This window comes from Hemicordylus capensis, chromosome 3 (assembly GCF_027244095.1).
Source record: "Hemicordylus capensis ecotype Gifberg chromosome 3, rHemCap1.1.pri, whole genome shotgun sequence".
Taxonomy (NCBI): Eukaryota; Metazoa; Chordata; class Lepidosauria; order Squamata; family Cordylidae; genus Hemicordylus; species Hemicordylus capensis.
The window spans coordinates 140,587,000-140,604,405 of NC_069659.1; the positions used below are offsets into that span (position 1 = coordinate 140,587,000).

Below are 17,406 nucleotides of genomic sequence, written 5' to 3' on the forward strand. Positions count from 1 at the left end.
ACTTCTGCCCTTGAATTCCTGCATTTGATTTCATTGCTTCTGACCCAGCTTGACTGCATAAACCATGCTGTCTCTCAGGTTGTCATGGGAAGTTCTGTTGTGCACAAATGTGTGTGTGTGTGTACTCCGTCCAGCAATAGTATAATGCATGCACAACATTGCACATAAGAATGCTATAGATCCTGTGAACTTTTCTTCAACAGTGCATATGCAGCTTTCTGCTGTTCATGTGGTTCTCTACGTGGATGCCTATGTTGAAGGCATGAGAAAATCTGAGTTTAAAGCCAACCTCTGGCCAGCAGATTGGGAATGGTAATGGGTTAAAAAAAACAACCCATCAAGCTGCATGTATTTTTTCACACATGAACCTCTTTTTGAATGTTATCTTGTAATGCCACTTTATATGCTGCACTGACCAGAATACACATTTGAATTACAGATGCTTCTCCTATCTCACAAATAGTATGAGAGAGGCTTAAAGGAAATTTAAATCTTGTGTGTGAGAATGCCCTCAGTTCCCACATCCTATTGTGGGATTAACTCTATTTGTTAATTTCAATATCTGTGTACCCCTGCTAACTTGGTGAATAGGCACCTTTTAATGTGGTGAGTCTCTTTATTTAGCAGGGGGAAAGTAACTGGCTCTATCCACCCCCAGCACAGTACCTCCAGTGACTGTTGCTGGTGTTTTAGATTGTGAGCCCTTTGGGGACAGGGATCCATCTTATTAATTTATTATTTCTCTGTGTAAATCACCCTGAACCATTTTGGAAGGGCGGTATAGAAATCTAATAAAGACGACGACGACTACTACTTCTTCTTCTTCTTCCTCCTCAAACCTTTGTAATTGGTTCCAAACACTTCAATAAATGCATGTTTGGAACTCAATGAAACTAGTTTCAGTATCTCCTTGTGCAGCTGTCTATTTTTAAGTTTCTGAAACGCCCAGCACCATAACTCACTTTGACAGTGATAGAATCTGTTACTTCAAGTATTTCATGGTTTAAGGCTGGTTCTGAGAACTGGATAGCTGGAAAGGAAATATGTAAAACAGGACGTACTCCTATATAAAAGATACATTGATGATATACTGTAATTATCATAACTAGGTCTGGAGAACAAGCTGATGAGATATTTAAGAGGATGACTGTAGAAGGAAGCATAAGGTTAGCTAGAGAGAGTCCCAACACACAGGGTTGGTTACAGTATTTGGAAGTGGAAATTCATCTTGAGGGGGAGTAGTCCTAAGATTAAGTGGTATAGGAAACCAGTAAAGAAAAATTTGATTATTAATAATACATCAGCACATCCACAGATTATTAAAACTCAAACTATGGACAATGTAGTTAAAAGAGCAGTAACAGTCTCATCCAAGGAATACAAAGAACAATCAAAAGAAAGAGCTATAGTATGGAGACAAACTAATGGCTACAGGTTTCTTTTAAGAAGAATGGCAGAAATTAAATTTGTACCTGGCTTACCTGTTTTGAAAATTCCTTTCGTATCTGAATATTTTGTTAGACAATGTCAGAGAATGTTGCATAAGTTTGACATTAAGGCCAATTGGTGGTTCATTCAGCTAAGACACTGAAACAACAACTGGTGAGAACAAGGTTATATGATAGGAGATGTGACAAGACAGATTGCCCAGTATGTGAAATGGGGGGAGGGGGAGTTGTGGATTAAAAGGAGGAGTGTATAGAATAACTTGTAAAGAGTGTGGGGAGTTTTATATCGGAGAAACAGGATTTAAAGAACACTTGGCAGATACAAAGTATGTGAAGAGAGGGAGGCCATGGTCAGTACATGTGACCAAATATCATGAGGGAATAACAATGCCTATTAAGGTGGATGTATTGGAGGTGGAGTGTTGCTTAGTAAGAAGAAAGATTAGATAGATAGATAAACTCAAACCCAGTGTAAATGGCAGGAAAGAGTTAAAGGAGACTGTGAAGTATATTGGCTATTAAGGAGTATGTAATGTTAGGAGTACAGATACACAGCTGTATGACCTTAGGTTCCCTTTATCGCTTGTCTTCTCCCCCGCCCCACCTGTTTACCTCATTTATTTGACTGAAATTACTACCAGAGTGTGTGTAATTAAAGCTGTGAATGTTATAAGCAGGTGATCCACAGAAGACAGAGGAACAACACTGAAGTTGGCATTTGATGCCGAAATGTTTGTTTTAACTTGCTTTTAACAACGTTTCAGCAGGTTGTTGTGAGGTCTCATCAATTAGAATTTGAAGCACTGGCCACCTGATATCCAAGTTTCCAGGCTCATAAACAGACTTAAAGCTTTGTAGCAAGCATGACTTTGTAGCAAGCATGACTTGTCCCCTTAAGCTAAGCAGGATCCACCCTGGTTGCATACGAAAGGGAGACTAGAAGTGTGAGCACTGAAGGATATTCCCCTCAGGGGATGGAGTCACTCTGGGGAGAGCAGGAGGTTTCAAGTTCCTTCCCTGGCTTCTCCAAGATAGGGCTGAGAGAGATTCCTGCCTGCAACCTTGGAGAAGCTGCTGCTAGTCTGTGTAGACAATACTGAGCGAGATGGACCTATGGTCTGACTCAGTATTTGGCAGCTTCCTAAGTATAAATTGATAAGCTGGTGATGCAACACACATTTTTAAGGTGACTCCCAAGTACTCCTTTAAGACCTTCAGATTTATTACATAAAAACAGATAATCTGTGCCATGAATCTCTCAGAAGGTTTTTTCTTGATCAGTTTAGCACATGAATCAGCATATTATTGCTTCAACGATTGCACTAATTCAGTTTGTTATATTCAAAAGATGTATTTGTTGGTGTAAGTTTTAAGAGCCTCCATTTTAAGCGTCTTCCTAGTTGCAGTGTAAGTGATATCTTGTCACTTTGCACAAGTTTATACTTCTGCCACTTAAATCAGTCCATAGAATTGGGTATTTTGTATTCTATATGAAGAACCACCTGCTCCCATTTCAGTCTGCCCAGTTATTGATCATCATTGGAGGCCTGACTGTGTGTGCCACTACCTGAGATAAGAAGGGTGACTATCAGAGTGCTGGTACCTCAGTTGTGGAAATTCCTCCCCTTTTAATTTGGGTACAAACTTGATAACCTTGATGGTACCAAGTAAAAACAAATCTTGTTTTTCTGGGCTTCTAAAAGCTTGTAGTCACATGTGATTTTTAAATGGCTCTTGCAGATGTGATTGTTACTGAGTGTTCTCTCCAGTTATTGTGATATTGTGGCTGCTTTAAACATATGCTGTAGTAAGCAATCTTACAAATCCTGTATTGAAAGGTGAGATAAAAATTAGGAGTGTGCCAAACCAGTCTGCCATGAACCAGGCTGGTTGGACCGGTTCAATCGCAGACCAGACTGGCTCTTGCGAAAGGGGTCTGGGCTGTCATAGGACTGAGCTCAGTTCACCCATGGACCAGTTCCCTGGTTAGAGCAGCTGAAAAGGGGAATCCAGTGAGACCTGTGGGAGGCTAGTTATTGGGACCGTGGCTGCAAGGAGGGTGGGGGCACCCCGCAGGCCTGCTAGTAAGCGCCTTCTATTTGACTTTTAAAGGTGCCTCTCACTCATCACCACCCCTTTACAGCTGCACGAACCGGGTTTGATTAGATGGAATGGACAGTTGGTCTGACTTGAACCAGTTTGTGGACTGCAGTCCAGTCCAAATTCTATTTGAATTTGAACTGAACCGTGAAAATTTGTTCTGCACACACCCCTAATTAAAATGTCCTAAAGAAATAAAACATGTGGAAATATTTTGTCTGTCTTAAAAGTTTGAGAAATACTAGATTGGGCTACATGGACTTTTTAGCCTACTTTCCTTACTGAATGTAAGCTTATGTCTCTGTCTGTTCTTGCAATGTCGGGACCAATATGAACCAAATTAGGTACAATTGAAGGGACACCTCAACAGCAGAGTTTGTAATTATGTCGTCCACCCCAATTCAAGATGGCGGATGCATAGATGTTTGAGGTGCAAGTGGGTGAACCTTTGAACCATCTGATTTGAACCAAATTTGCTACAGCTGTAGTGAGTGCCACATAGGGACAGTTCAGTGGTGTAGTTTGTGGTGATGTCATCCACCCAAATTCAAGATGGTGGGCACACATTTTGAGGTGCAAGTGGGCTAACTTGTGAACTGCCTAGCCAATTTGGACCAAATTTAGTCCAGTTGTAGGGATAGTGAAAGAAAAATAGGCAGATCAGTTCTTACCAGAACAACTTGTTGCTCCTTCCCCTTGTCTTCAGTGGCTGACATTTTGAGCAGTGTTAGAAGTGCTTAATGAGAGCTGCACTCATGGAATAAGTCTGCAGCAGAGCTCAGCGCAGTGTGTTGCTGAGCAGGCAAATGTGTCTGGAGGGAGAAGCAATTTTCACGGCTCTCTCCTCCCTCCAGAAGTACATTGTGACATCTGAAAAAAGTTCCTGAGGGCTGTGTGACCCTCAGGAACATTTTTCGGAAGTAAAAATGTTTCTGGAGGGAAGAGGAAGTAGTGAAAAATCTCCCCTATCCCTCCAATGTGTGTGTTCCTGTTTGGCAATACTCTGGGCTGACTTTCATTGCAGACTCTTCCATGGGTGCAACTTCTGTTTAATACTTTTAACATTACTCAGAATATCAGCCACTGTTTGGATGATGACCCAATTTTTGGTGGCTTTTTCATGCATCATATTCTCGTGGGATGACAGAGAGAAGACGCATAGTACTAGAGTGTTAATTAGAAATATTTTAGTTTCTAGGAAGCGTTTGATTAGTTTGCTTATCACTTTGTGATCATGGTCAGGATCAGAGTGGTGTCTCTAACCTCAGTCTAGTATTTATAGCAGCTTGGAATGATGCCCTGCTATTCTTGCGGGAGTTCTGGCATTCATTTCTGCCCTGGTCTCGGAGAGTGAAAGCAGCAACTGCTGTTCCTTTTCAGCAGATCAAATGGTCATAGGAATGTAGAACCTGATGCATGATGGCCTATGCTTGGTCACAGAGCACCCTCTGGTGGCGGCTACTAATTTGACTGTCTCTCAAATATATGTAAACATATTTTCATAAATATAGGATTTACAAAATCCTGTATATACATATTAACAAAAATACAGGGAATTTATATTTACAGGAATATAGGAAAACATTGCTTGTGATGGGATATAGATTCTTGCTACTGCCTTCCTGATCTCTTTTTCTGTTGCCTGTCATTAGTCTGTGTTGGTCATGCCCCAGTAAAAGAGCTAGTTGCAGCTATGAATCTTCCCAAGAATCCACCCACCTCTGAGGTGGGCCTTGGAAGCCCTACTTTCTGGCTACTTCCATTAGAAATATGGTTGGCAGGTGCAAGGCTTTCTCAGTGGTTGCAGAATTCCTTCTCTGTGGATATCCATCAAGGCCCCCTCTCATCCTAGACTGGCTGTGAAAATGATTTTAATCAGGCAGATAACTTTTTAATGTTTGTTAAAGTGACGTTTGGTTATGGTTTTATTTGTGTGCCTTTTTTTTTTTTTTTTTTTTGCAAAAAGGATATAAAGGGATTGAATAAATCGGGTTCAAGAGAGAAATCAAGAGAGCAGTTTCTGTACTCTTTCATTAAAATTTGGTAACTAGATACAACATGCTCTGTAACAGACTGGGAATTTGCTCAGAGCAGTTTTTATAGGGCTCCCAGGCAGTATGTCATTCAGGCTGATGTGGTCAACAATTTCCAGTGGTGTCTTTAAAACTGTTTCTGCTGACCACCTCCCTCTGGCTGCCTGTCATAAAATGAGACTTCTCCATGTATCTCAGAGAACTTGGAGGTGGGAGAGGTCTTTTCGCTTTGTGCTTGATAGGAGAGACAGATGCTCATCTCAAGTTGTTCTCTACATTTGCCACACATGTTGAATGAAGAAACAGTCTATTTCATGCTGAGCTGTGGAGATGGTTAGAAATGGCAAAAGGTGACCATTGCTTCTGAGTTTCTCCAAAGCATGGAGTACAGTGAGACTGATCCCTCCCTCTCCTGACAAGAGAGGACAGCTGGTCTTGTGGTAGCCAGCATGAATTGTCCCCTCTGCTAAGCAGGCTCCACCCTGGTTTGTATTAGAATGGGAGACTACAATGTGAGCATTAAGATGTGCCTCTTAGGGGATGGGGCCACCCTGGGAAGAGTACCTGCACGCTGCATGCGGAAGGTTCCAAGTACCCTTTCTGACATCTCCAAGACAGGGCTGAGAGAGACCTCTCCTGCAACCTTGGAGAAGCTGCTGGCAGTCTATGTAGACAATACTGAGCTAGATGGGCCAGTCGTCTGACTTGGTAGAAGGAAGCTTCCTATGTTCCTATGCCAGTGGATTTGGGGGAAAGCTAGAGTCAGTAGTGGCCACCAATAGTGGCTGGCTACAAAGGCCAATCAGAATTAGGACACTTGTGGAGACCTACATCTTGCTTTAAAAGTGCCTTGTGCTTTTGGAACTTTGTGCCCATGTGGCAGGCATAGGCACATAGTAGGGGTTACAGAATTGGCCCGGTTTGAGCTTGAACTGGACTCCCCCCCCAACGGGGGGTGTCAAACTGGTTCAGCATGGTTTGACCAGTTTAGAATGCCTATAATTGGATCAAGTAAGGATTCTGCTTTACAAGCAAAGCGATCCCTAGCAACTAAAATGGGTCCAAAAGAGTGGCGGGCAGGAGGTCATCTTATGGATGGCGGCATAAGGATTCCTCTAAGGTTTCTCCTTTACAAACATTTTGAACTGTGTTGAACTAGCTTGGGTGTATGAACCAAGCTGCCCCGCCAATTTGTGGACTGGCAGTTCTGTCTGAATTCAGTTCTAATTTGAATCAAACTGCCCAGAATGGTTCTATGCACATCTCTAGCACATAGGTGCTGAGGTACACTCGTGTATGGACCAAAAATGCAGCTCAGTGTAATTGCACTTAGTGGTCATTGCTATTTTTCTCTTGGTCTTTTCTATACTTGTACATCTGTACAACTGTGTTGCCTACAGAATGTGGAACTTTTTGATGAGTTTCTCTTGAGAATGAGGAGCTTGACCCCTCCCAGCAACTGCAGAGATTTCTCTTTCTAACAGCAACCCTAGAGGGAAGATTTAAGCTCTTTCTTAACAGAAGCTTTTCAAAAGGTCTTCTGCTATGAGGCCTCTGAACATACAGTGCCATATGGGTGGATTCACAAAGGGACTATAACCAAGAACCATAACCCCACTGCCTCTCAAGATCATCTGGGGAGGTCCGGTTGAGGTTGCCATCAGCTTGGTTGGTGGCAACTTGAAACCAGGCCTTTTCTAGAGTTACACTGGGACTCTGGAACTCGCCTCCAAACGAAATTAGTTTCCCCCTTCTCTGAATGTTTTAAAGAAGAACTAACCTGTTTCGTCCAGGCTTTTAGTTTATGGTTTTTAAGTTTGCAGGTTTTAGAATTTTTATTGTATTTTAAATTGTTTGTTTTCATTATGTTAATATTTTAATGGTTTATATATTGTGAACTGCCCAGGGACTTCTTATATAGGGTGGTATATAAATACACTAAATAAATAAATAAATGGAAAAGAAACCACAGCTTTGAAATGGTGATGTACCAGTATGGTTTTTACAATCCTAATTGAGATAGACCTTTTTGGTAATTTGATTTCCACCCCCCGTCTCCATATTTCCCTCCAAAGATTATTATAGTCCAGAAATGATGGGTCTGAAAACGGATCAAGAAGTCCTTGGCGAGCTTGTGAAAATGAAAGTTCCAGCGGTGGCAGAGTTAATGGAGAGGCATGACGTCATGTGGACGTTGGTAGTATCCCGTTGGTTCATATGCTTGTTCATTGACATTCTTCCAGTAGAGGCAAGTAAAAACTTGATGGTATTTTTAGCGGTGTGGGAGGGTTTCGTTTTTTAAGGTGGCTTTGTCAACTTTTAGTATCCTGACTGTGTATGTTCTAGCAGTGCCTTCAAACAGAATTCTTTCTTTTGCAGACAGTTCTTCGAATTTGGGACTGCTTGTTCTACGAGGGATCAAAAATAATATTTCGTGTGGCCTTAACATTAATTAAACAAAACCAAGCATTCATCTTAGAAGCCACTAATTTCCCAGATATCTGTGATAAATTCAAACAGATCACCAAAGGGCCATCTGTAACAGAGTGTCACACTTTCATGCAGGTGTGTGTGTATGTGTGTGTGTTTATTAGAAAAATGCTATGAAAATGAAAAGCTGCAGATACAGAAAGCCCCATGTCCTGCTGCTGCAGTTGTTTGGAGTACTGCTTCAGAGAGAGGCTTCACATAGTGCTTTTGAATATTACAGCCATGTTTCAGAAGACATTTATCTAACTATCATATTCTGCTTTGAATGATAGGAATATTGTACATGCAGAAAATGTACATTCTTTCAAAAGAGTGATGGTGGAGACAATTAACTGAGAATGAGTGGTGTTGCCCTGAGTTTCCCATGTAGCAACTAGTATTGATAATGGATAGATGGAACATTTTAATTCAACAAGTAGTTGCTGTTCTTCAAGAGGTCATTAGAGTACTGAGATTTACCAGTTGATTTGTCATATTTGTTCCCCTTCCCTTCCAAGGACAAAACATTATTTTAATCTCAAAACCACCCTGGAACAATTACTTGCCTAGGGCTATCTAGTGGGCTTCACAGCTGAGTAACAATTTGAAGCCTACTTCAACTATTTGAAGGTGTGTTTACTGCACCCAAATCCAACATTAGCTTCTACTATATGTTTTGCTATAGAAGGGAGGTAGGAAATCTCTGGCTATAGAACCAGATTGTGACCTCCTTTTCTTTTGGCCCCTTGCAAACTTCCCATGGACACTTTAAATATATATTCAATTTATCATCCTTTTTGCATGCTGTGCCAGTGTGGTGAAATTCCTAAGGGGCATAGATAAGGTCTGAATCGATAAATGCTCTCCCAGAAATGTTGGGAATGTTGCTGGATCAGACCAAAGGCCATGTAAATCCGGCACTGTTTCCAACAATGACCAACTAGTGTCTCTGGGGAGTTTACTACAGGTTGATTGTTGCCGACTATTGATCAGAAGTGTATACTGCCTCTGAACATGGCTAGGTTTAGCTAATAGCTGTTGATAGGTCTGTCTTTAAGCCATGTGGTAGTACTGGACTTACAAATTATGTATAAACTATTCCATAAGGTAGTCATGGAGAAGAGGACTGTATAGAGGCCATACAGTTAGATTTTCTCTGAGACAGTTTTATCCACTGTAATTTTTCATTACCTGTGTCTAAAGGTACAAGTACAGGTGAAACTCGGAAAATTAGAATATCGTGCAAAAGTCCATTAATTTCAGTAATGCAAATTAAAAGGTGAAACTGATATGAGACAGACGCATTACATGCAAAGCGAGATAAGTCAAGCCTTAATTTGTTATAATTGTATCGGACCTCTGAAAAGTATAAGCATGCATATGTATTCAGTACTTGGTTTGGGCCCCTTTTGCAGCAATTACTGCCTCAATGCGGCGTGGCATGGATGCTATCAGCCTGTGGCACTGATGAGGTATTATGGAAGACCAGGATGCTTCATTAGCGGCCTTCAGCAATTCTGCATTGTTTGGTCTCATGTCTCTCATCCTTCTCTTGGCAATGCCCCATAGATTCTCTATGGGGTCAGGTCAGGCGAGTTTGCTGGCCAATCAAGCACAGTACACTGTATACTTTTCAGAGGTCCGATATTGTTCTATTCTACAATCCTTGTCTTCTTGGTTCCATGTAATATTCTAACTTTCTGGGATTGTGGATTTGGGGTTTTCATGAGCTGTACGCCATGATCATCACAATTATAACAAATTAAGGCTTGACTTATCTCGCTTTGCATGTAATGCGTCTGTCTCATATATGAGTTTCACCTTTTAATTTGCATTACTGAAATTAATGGACTTTTGCACGATATTCTAATTTTCTGAGTTTCACCTGTATATTATACATTAGTGCATCTCTGCATTTAAACTCTTGTATATAAGAGAGAATGTGAGTGTCTGTATGGAATGTTTAGGAATATGGCTTAGGAGGTACGTGCTACATGAATTAACAATCCTGAAAATGTTGTAGATGGGTTGAGTGCACCCATGTGCTGTACTAACACACTGACCAGTTCAAAATTCATAATTCCATTAGTGTTTAAGTACCCCTTTCTGCACACAGGGAACTGAGAGGTGGGAACTTGCTCTTTATCATAGCAATTATGTGGTTCAGCAGGGCTTTTGAATTATCCCAGCATCTGTATTCCTCCTGCTGAAGTTGAATCACACTGGCTTCTGTTGTCTGTCTTTTCTACTTCTCTACTTTATACTAAAACCTTTTAATTCTTAATTCTAGAAAATATTTACAGAACCTGGAAGTTTGCGGATGGCTACAATAGACAAGCTTCGGGAAACATGTAGAGAGAAGCTGATTGCTCAGAGATAAATGGACAATATTTAAAATAGACAAAAACAGGCACATTCCTTCACTTAACTGCACTGATCTGCGCACAATTTTCATTAGTGTTGGCTGACACTTGACCAATTCTCAATCCTTCAAGTAAGTGTAAACTAGAACTTGATCCTTTTTTTAAAAAGACATTGAATAAAATTTGTTTGATGCAGTGGTAAGCATTTTCAAACAAAAAGGCACTAGTTTCAGGAAATTTTTTTGTAATATTTAAGCCAATTGATTGATAAATGTCTAGTGGTGAAAATAAATTTTTGTGAAATTCCCCTTTTCTGAACCTGTAAATTGTTGTGCTCTGGTCCTACTTTTTTATTAGTGGGCTCGAGTCCTGTTTAGGAAACAACTGTCAATATCTTCCTCAGCCTCATATCAGTTATCCTGATTTGTAGCACAACTTATAATCTCCTCCTATGGTCGTGAAAATTGCGGTAGTTTAATAACGCTTTGCTTTTGAAATGTACTATTTATCTTAAGCTGAATGAGAAAAGTGTAGAAGCCAATGGAAGAGTAGTAATAGCAGTAGTATCAGGTGTTACAATATACATTCATTATGGAGTTGTGGTCATCTGCATCCTTAAATCGACATATATTCTTCTGCAGAGATTTCAGGTGAGTATAAGGGTTCTAGTGGATCCTCCCTCCCTTGTTGGAGCATCTGCTTCTTTTAGCAGAAGGGATCCAGGGAGGATCTGGGAAATTACAGGCTTGTTAGCTTAATGTCTGTTCCAGGCAAATTGATGGAAAGCATCCTCAAGGATAAATTGTTAAGCACATAGAAGAACAGGCCCTGCTGAAGGAGAACAAGCATGGCTTCTGCAAAGGTAAATTTGCCTCACCAACCTTAGGGTGTTCTTTGAGAGGGTCAACAGATATGTGGATAAAGGTGATCCAGTTGATAGTATACCTGGACTTCCAAAAAGCTTTTGACAAATTTGCTCATCAAAGATGCTTGAGTAAATTAAGCAGTGATGGAATAAGGGGACAAGTTCATGTGTGGTTGGTAACTGGTTGAAGGACAGAAAACAGGGTAGGTATAAATGGAGAGTCTTCTAAACGGAGGGAAGAAAGAAGTGGAGTCCCCCGGAGATCTGTACTGGGATCAGTGCTTTTCAATTTATTCATAAACTAGCTGAGCCAGGCACAGAGCATCTGTTTCCCTAGTTCTCCCTTCCTTCCCCTCCATTTCAGGCCCAACCACTTCTCTTCCCATACCTTCAGCCAGTCTCCTTCACCGCCCTTTCCACCGGCAGCTCTCAGTCCCCTTGCATTTTTGCTGCCTATTCGGAAAGCGCTCGCAGTGGCACTGCCACCGCTGCCGCATCCACCAGTTCTCGTCCTCCTCATGAGGAGTCTAGCAGCCCCATTTTTGTCAGCTGCTCACAGTGGCGGTGGCGACTTCTCAACACCCCGCTGCCAGCTCTCATCCTCCTCACAAGGCCAGTGGCCCCATTTCCACTGCCTGCTTGGCTGTCCTCGGCGGCTTGCAATGGCACTGCCGCCACCGCCACCTCCTCTGTCTCTCTCTCCCTCCTTGCCAGCTCTTGCAACTCCTGGCAGCTACTTGCAAACCAGCATGAGAGCTGCTACACATGGGATTAGCCATGTCTTCGAGAATTAGATAGACAGACAGATCTAGAAGCTGGGATAAGCAGCAAAGTGGCCAAATTTGCAGATGACACCAAACTATTTAGGGTGGTGAATTCCACAGACTGAGGCACTCCAAAAGGACCTCTCCAAACTGGGGGAGTGGGCAACAAAATGGCAAATGCAGTTCAGTGTTAGCAAGTGTAAAGTGATGCATACTGGGATAAAAAAAACACAAACCCAACTTATACGCTTAGCTGTCAGTGACTGACCAGGAGAGGGATCTTGGGGTCATGGTGGACAGCTTGTTGAAAGTGTTGACTCAATGTGTGGCAGTTGTAGGAAAGGCCAATTCTAGGGTTGAGTCCGAACTGGTCCGGCGGCCATTCTAAAGAATGGCCGAACTGCCGGACTGGTTCGGGGCTTGCTGGTTCGGGTCTGGGTGGGGGGTATTGCTTTAAGGGCGGGAGGGCTTGTTTACCCCTCCCGCCTCTTTGCTCCCTCCAGCGCCCTTTCCCGGCCGGGTAGACCGGGCCTCCGGCGATCGGCGTCCTTTGTGGCGCGCGCATGCGCAAAGCACCTTCATTCTGCAGCAGGCCTTCGTAACGAGAGGAGCTCTGTCCGGGAACTCCTCTCGTTTTTTAACAAAGCATTCCGGTGAGGACTCGGGCGGGCGGGCAGCTGGGAGGGAGGGAGGAGGGGCTGGCTGGCTGGCGGCAGCAGGGGTATGGGTAGTTTTCAGAGAAATCTGCTCGCGGCGGGGGCGGGGGGGGGGCGGGGGCAGCTGGTTTCCAGCGCCCCGTTAGTCTATTAAATACTAAAGTAAGCCCTCCCCGCCCTAAAAGTAAGCCCCCCCCCCTTCGGTGCCGGTCCGGACTGCTCCGGACCGTGCACATCCCTAGCCAATTCCATGCTTGGAATCACTAGGAAGGACTTTTGAAAATTGGATTGTTCTGATAAAAAACCTGATTAAGTGCCATCAAGTTGGAGTCAACTCTTAGCACATATATATAGATTCTCTCTGGGATTATCTGTCTTCAGTTTGGCATTTAAGGTCTCTCAGTGGTGCATTTATTGCTGCTGTAATCTAGTCCATCCACCTTGCTGCTGGTCGTCCTCTTCTTTCCCCCCCCCTTCAACTTTCCCAAGCATTATAGACTTCTCAAGGGAGCTGAGTCTTTGCATAAGGTGTCCAAAGTATGATAGTTTGAGCCTGGTCATTTGTACCTTGAGTGAAAGTTCTGGATTGATTTGTTCTATGATGTATTTGTTTGTTTTCCTGGCTGTCCATGGTATCCTCAAGTCTTCTTCAGCACCAAAGTTCAAAAGCATCAATGCTTTTTCTATCTTACTTCTTCAAAGTCCAGTTTTTGCATCCATAGTGTCAGGGGAAAACTATTGTCCGAATTATTCTAATCTTTGTAGGTGTAGACACATCACGGCATCCAAATGCTGTGACATGACCAACAAAACTATAGTGTTGCCCAAATTATAGTACTGTGTACAGTTCTGGTCAACATAAATTAGAAAGGACATTATAGAACTGGAGCAAATGTAAAGGAGGGCAACCAAGATGATCAGGGGCCTAGAGCACCTTCCTTAAGAGGTAAGGCTACAACACCTGGGGCATTTCAGTTTTGAAAAAAGATTAAGGGGAGACATGTCTATAAAATTATTCATGGTGGGAGGGAGAGAGATGTTTTTCTCTGCCTCGCAGAACTAGAACCAGGGGTCATCCCATGAAACTGATTGCCAAGAAATTTAGGGCTGACAAAAGGAAGTAGTTTTTTACACAATGCATGATCAACTTGTGGAATTCTCTGCCACAGGATGTTGTGACTGCCAGCAGCCTGGATGGCTTTAAGAGAGGTTTAGATAAATTCATAGAGAACAGGTCTATAAATGGCTACTAGTCTGAGGGCTATAGGCTACTAGTTTCCGGGTTCACAACAGTAAGAAAAAGGGCATGCCCCCAGCTCCTGCCTGAGGGCTTCCCAGAGACATCTGTTGGGAAACTGGATGATGGACTAGATAGGCCTTGAACCTTATCCAGGCTGTTATGAAATTTCATGCATGTGAAGGGATGTGCATACAGGAGCTCTAAACTTGAGGGGCTGGCTTGTCTATTATAATTGAACATAGTGTTTAACTTGTGGAATTCTCTGCCACAGGATGTTGTGGCACTAACAACCTCAAAATTAAGCTTTGTATTTTCATTAGTCACAGCTAGGAATTCTTACCAGTGTATGGTAAGGTGAATTCTGAGTTCCATGTTCATTCTTTATTATGGTCCAAGACCAGAGAACACCAACAAACAGAACAGTCAACAATACAGACTTATAAAGGCTCACTCTTTTTACTATGTACTCACTACACAGTAGATTCAAAAAATAGCATGCTTCATAGGAATTTTTTATTTATTTACAGATTTGACTATCTGTTTCCTAATAAAGTGAGCCCTGGAGCAGACTTTTGAAACACTAAAAGTGATGTCAGTATTAGAATCTGAGAGAAGGAAGGTGTAAAATCTGACTGATCTACCTGGAAATGTGAATAAAATTGAATGGAAGTCTCTAGAGAATTGCCAGTATAATTACATGATCCACGATTTCAGATGCAGTCTCCTTTCCAATAGGGCCAATGGTTATATATTGACAAGCTAAAGTAAAAAGCTCTGGTGATTTACTGTAACAAAACTGTAGAGCTGTTTTGCTGGAGAGATCTTTACTATACTTTCTAACCTGGGGGCAGCAAGAGACCATACTATTGTCCCTCTGAAGGTTAATGTCTCCAATACATTGTTATGGTCTCCTTTGCCTTGAGGTAACCCAAGGATAGCAAAGCTTCCGAGTTTCTCCTCAAGGGTTCTCATTAGGGTTGCCATATTCTGGCTTTCCAAATCTGGGTGCCTAATATGCATATTATGTAAATTGGCTTGAAAATAATTTTTTAACAGAATAGTGACTGCATATTTTGCTCCATAACTCCACTTCTACAAGGGCTATAGCTAGAGAGCCAGCGTGGTATAGTGGTTAGAGTGCTGGACTAGGACCAGGGAGACCTGAGTTCAAATCCCCATTCAGCTATGATACCAGCTGGGTGACTCTGGGCCAGTCTCTTCTCTCTCAGCCTAACCTACTTCACAGGGTTGTTGTGAGGAGAAACCTAAGTATGCAGTACACCACTCTGGGCTCCTTGGAGGAAGAGTGGGATATAAATGTAAATAATAATAAAAACAGAGCTTAGCTTTAAAAAAAAAAAGAAATCTGAGTGAAACCCTAAATTCTGAGAGGCATGGCAATTCTAGTTCTCAACTACCCTGAATAAAAATCATCAGCCAGAAATTGATTTTAATTAACCAAGCTCAAGCCTCTAGTGATAGACCCCGATTCCAAAATGAGGACAGCATTAGGTGCACAATGCAGTACTTCAAAAATGGCCCTCAAACTTAGACTGGATTGCCTTCAAGGGGTGGAAATCTCTATAGACACGACTGTACACCATACAGCAGCTGAGTGACAACTTTTCTTTGGAATACCCTAACTCAGTGGTTCCCAAACTGGGAGTTTCCAGATGTTGCTGAACTGTAACTCCCATTAGCCACAGCTACAACTTATTGTGGCTGGGGATGATGGGAGCTGTAGTTCAGCAACATCCAAAAGATCCCCAGTTTTGGAACCACTGCCCTAACTGCAGGAGGGATGAACAAACCTTCATTTGCAAACAAGTCTAAGTGCAGCTACATTTCTTTGAGTGGTGTCCAAGAGCTAGAAGCCTGACCTCCCACCCCATCCCACATATTTATACATCTGGACCTGTTCAATGTCATGGCTGCTTATTGGCCATCCATATCTGATTAAACTCTTGGTAAAAATGGCAACTTTTGTTTTAGAGTAATTGATGGTAAGCTTTTCCTCTAAGCAGTAGGTGGCAAGGGCTCTTTTCAGCCCCACTGCTGAGCACAAGAGGATGGCAGCGCTTCATTAATTTTTTCTTTATGACATCTTGATCCATTTTAACTTTGGTTTAGTTTTGGCGGAAAATTACACCATGACAATTTACCTTAACCAGTAGGTAGAGGTCAATTTTAAAATGAAACAGCATGTAAGAGAACTTTAGTTCTTATGCTTTTGTGTTCAAGAATGAATACCAAAGTGGCTTAAGTGTTAAGTAATAGTACTAAAGTGCAAAAAACTTTTCCTACATCTCAAAAGATGTTTAATATCCAAATCTGGTTAAAAATAGGGATGTGCATGAAAAAGCAGTTGTAATAATTAACAGAAAAGCCAGAATACAGCCCTACTTCATCTCATTTGATGGAACTGGCTGCGACAAATGGCCTTTAGGATTGCAGTGAACCCTCAGGCAAGCATTTTCATGTAACCCACAGATAAATGCAAGTAAGCAGCCATCTATGGTAGAGGCTGCCAATTTCTCTCATACTCTCTCCTTCAGCACAGAGTCCAATGCCACCTTAAAAAACAAATGCAGCAAATAAGGCTCTATGTGGCCTGAGTTTGTTGGTTTGCATAGAGTGTACTCAAAATCCCAATGAAAGTCTATTGCATCAGATGGGCCTATATTACCTATGTTTATGGGTATGGCTACAATGTAAACATATAGTTTCTACTTACAGAGATGTATACCTTTTGGATTTCAGCAAGAGGTTTGTACTTTCACTCCCTCTTAACATTAGATATACCCCTAATTCTAGGAGTATGACATTTTAGGGAATGCGGGAGCAAAAGTGTTAAAGGCATATATGCCAATTCCTGCTTGCTTGTGATTTGTATGGCTGATTGAACAATGACTGGGTTCTGCAGGATAGTAGTACCAGCCTCCGAACTGCAATGAGTAACACTTGCTATTTCTCTTTTTTTTTAACCAGTGTTCTTCAAAGTACAAGCACTGGTACATTCTAAGCAACCAAGGCCAGAGTTCAAGAATCTCAGTGGTATACTAGCACGCTCTTTACCTCACAGCAGGTCTTGGTTTCCTTTCCTTCTCCCCTATGTGGAAAGCCAGCACAGTAAACAAAGTTACTAGTAATAGTAACTTGATGGTAAACTACAGGAGACAGAGCAAAAAATCCATTATACTGTCAACATAAGCCCTCTATGTATAATCCAATGAACATTTGCATGGTAGTGCTTGCTTTTAACATCCCCACATGCAGTTCGGATCACTGCAAAATATAGTCCATATTAGAGATCAAAATATGAAGGAGTAGTGCTATCATTCTGCTTTCCTTCCTACTGTATTTACCTGAATCCAAGACTAGGTTTTTTGATACTGGAAGTCAGGAGATCTTAAATTCAGAGTCCTGTTCCTTTTGAGTATAACCTGAATTTAACCTCTACTTTAAGGG

General features: G+C 41.9%; 1 protein-coding gene across 2 annotated transcripts in view; it reads left to right on the forward strand.

Moving 5' to 3' along the window:
• GRTP1 (growth hormone regulated TBC protein 1) overlaps nucleotides 1-10,739 on the forward strand; it is a 40,664-nt gene extending 29,925 nt beyond the window's left edge. For both annotated transcript variants that reach the window (XM_053311087.1, XM_053311088.1), the window contains exons 6-8: nucleotides 7,657-7,833; nucleotides 7,965-8,146; nucleotides 10,341-10,739. In XM_053311087.1, the coding sequence (XP_053167062.1) occupies nucleotides 7,657-7,833; nucleotides 7,965-8,146; nucleotides 10,341-10,430 (449 nt within the window). In that variant the 3' untranslated portion in view covers nucleotides 10,431-10,739. The remainder of the gene's footprint in view (nucleotides 1-7,656; nucleotides 7,834-7,964; nucleotides 8,147-10,340) is intronic.
• Nucleotides 10,740-17,406: the final 6,667 nt, after the last annotated feature.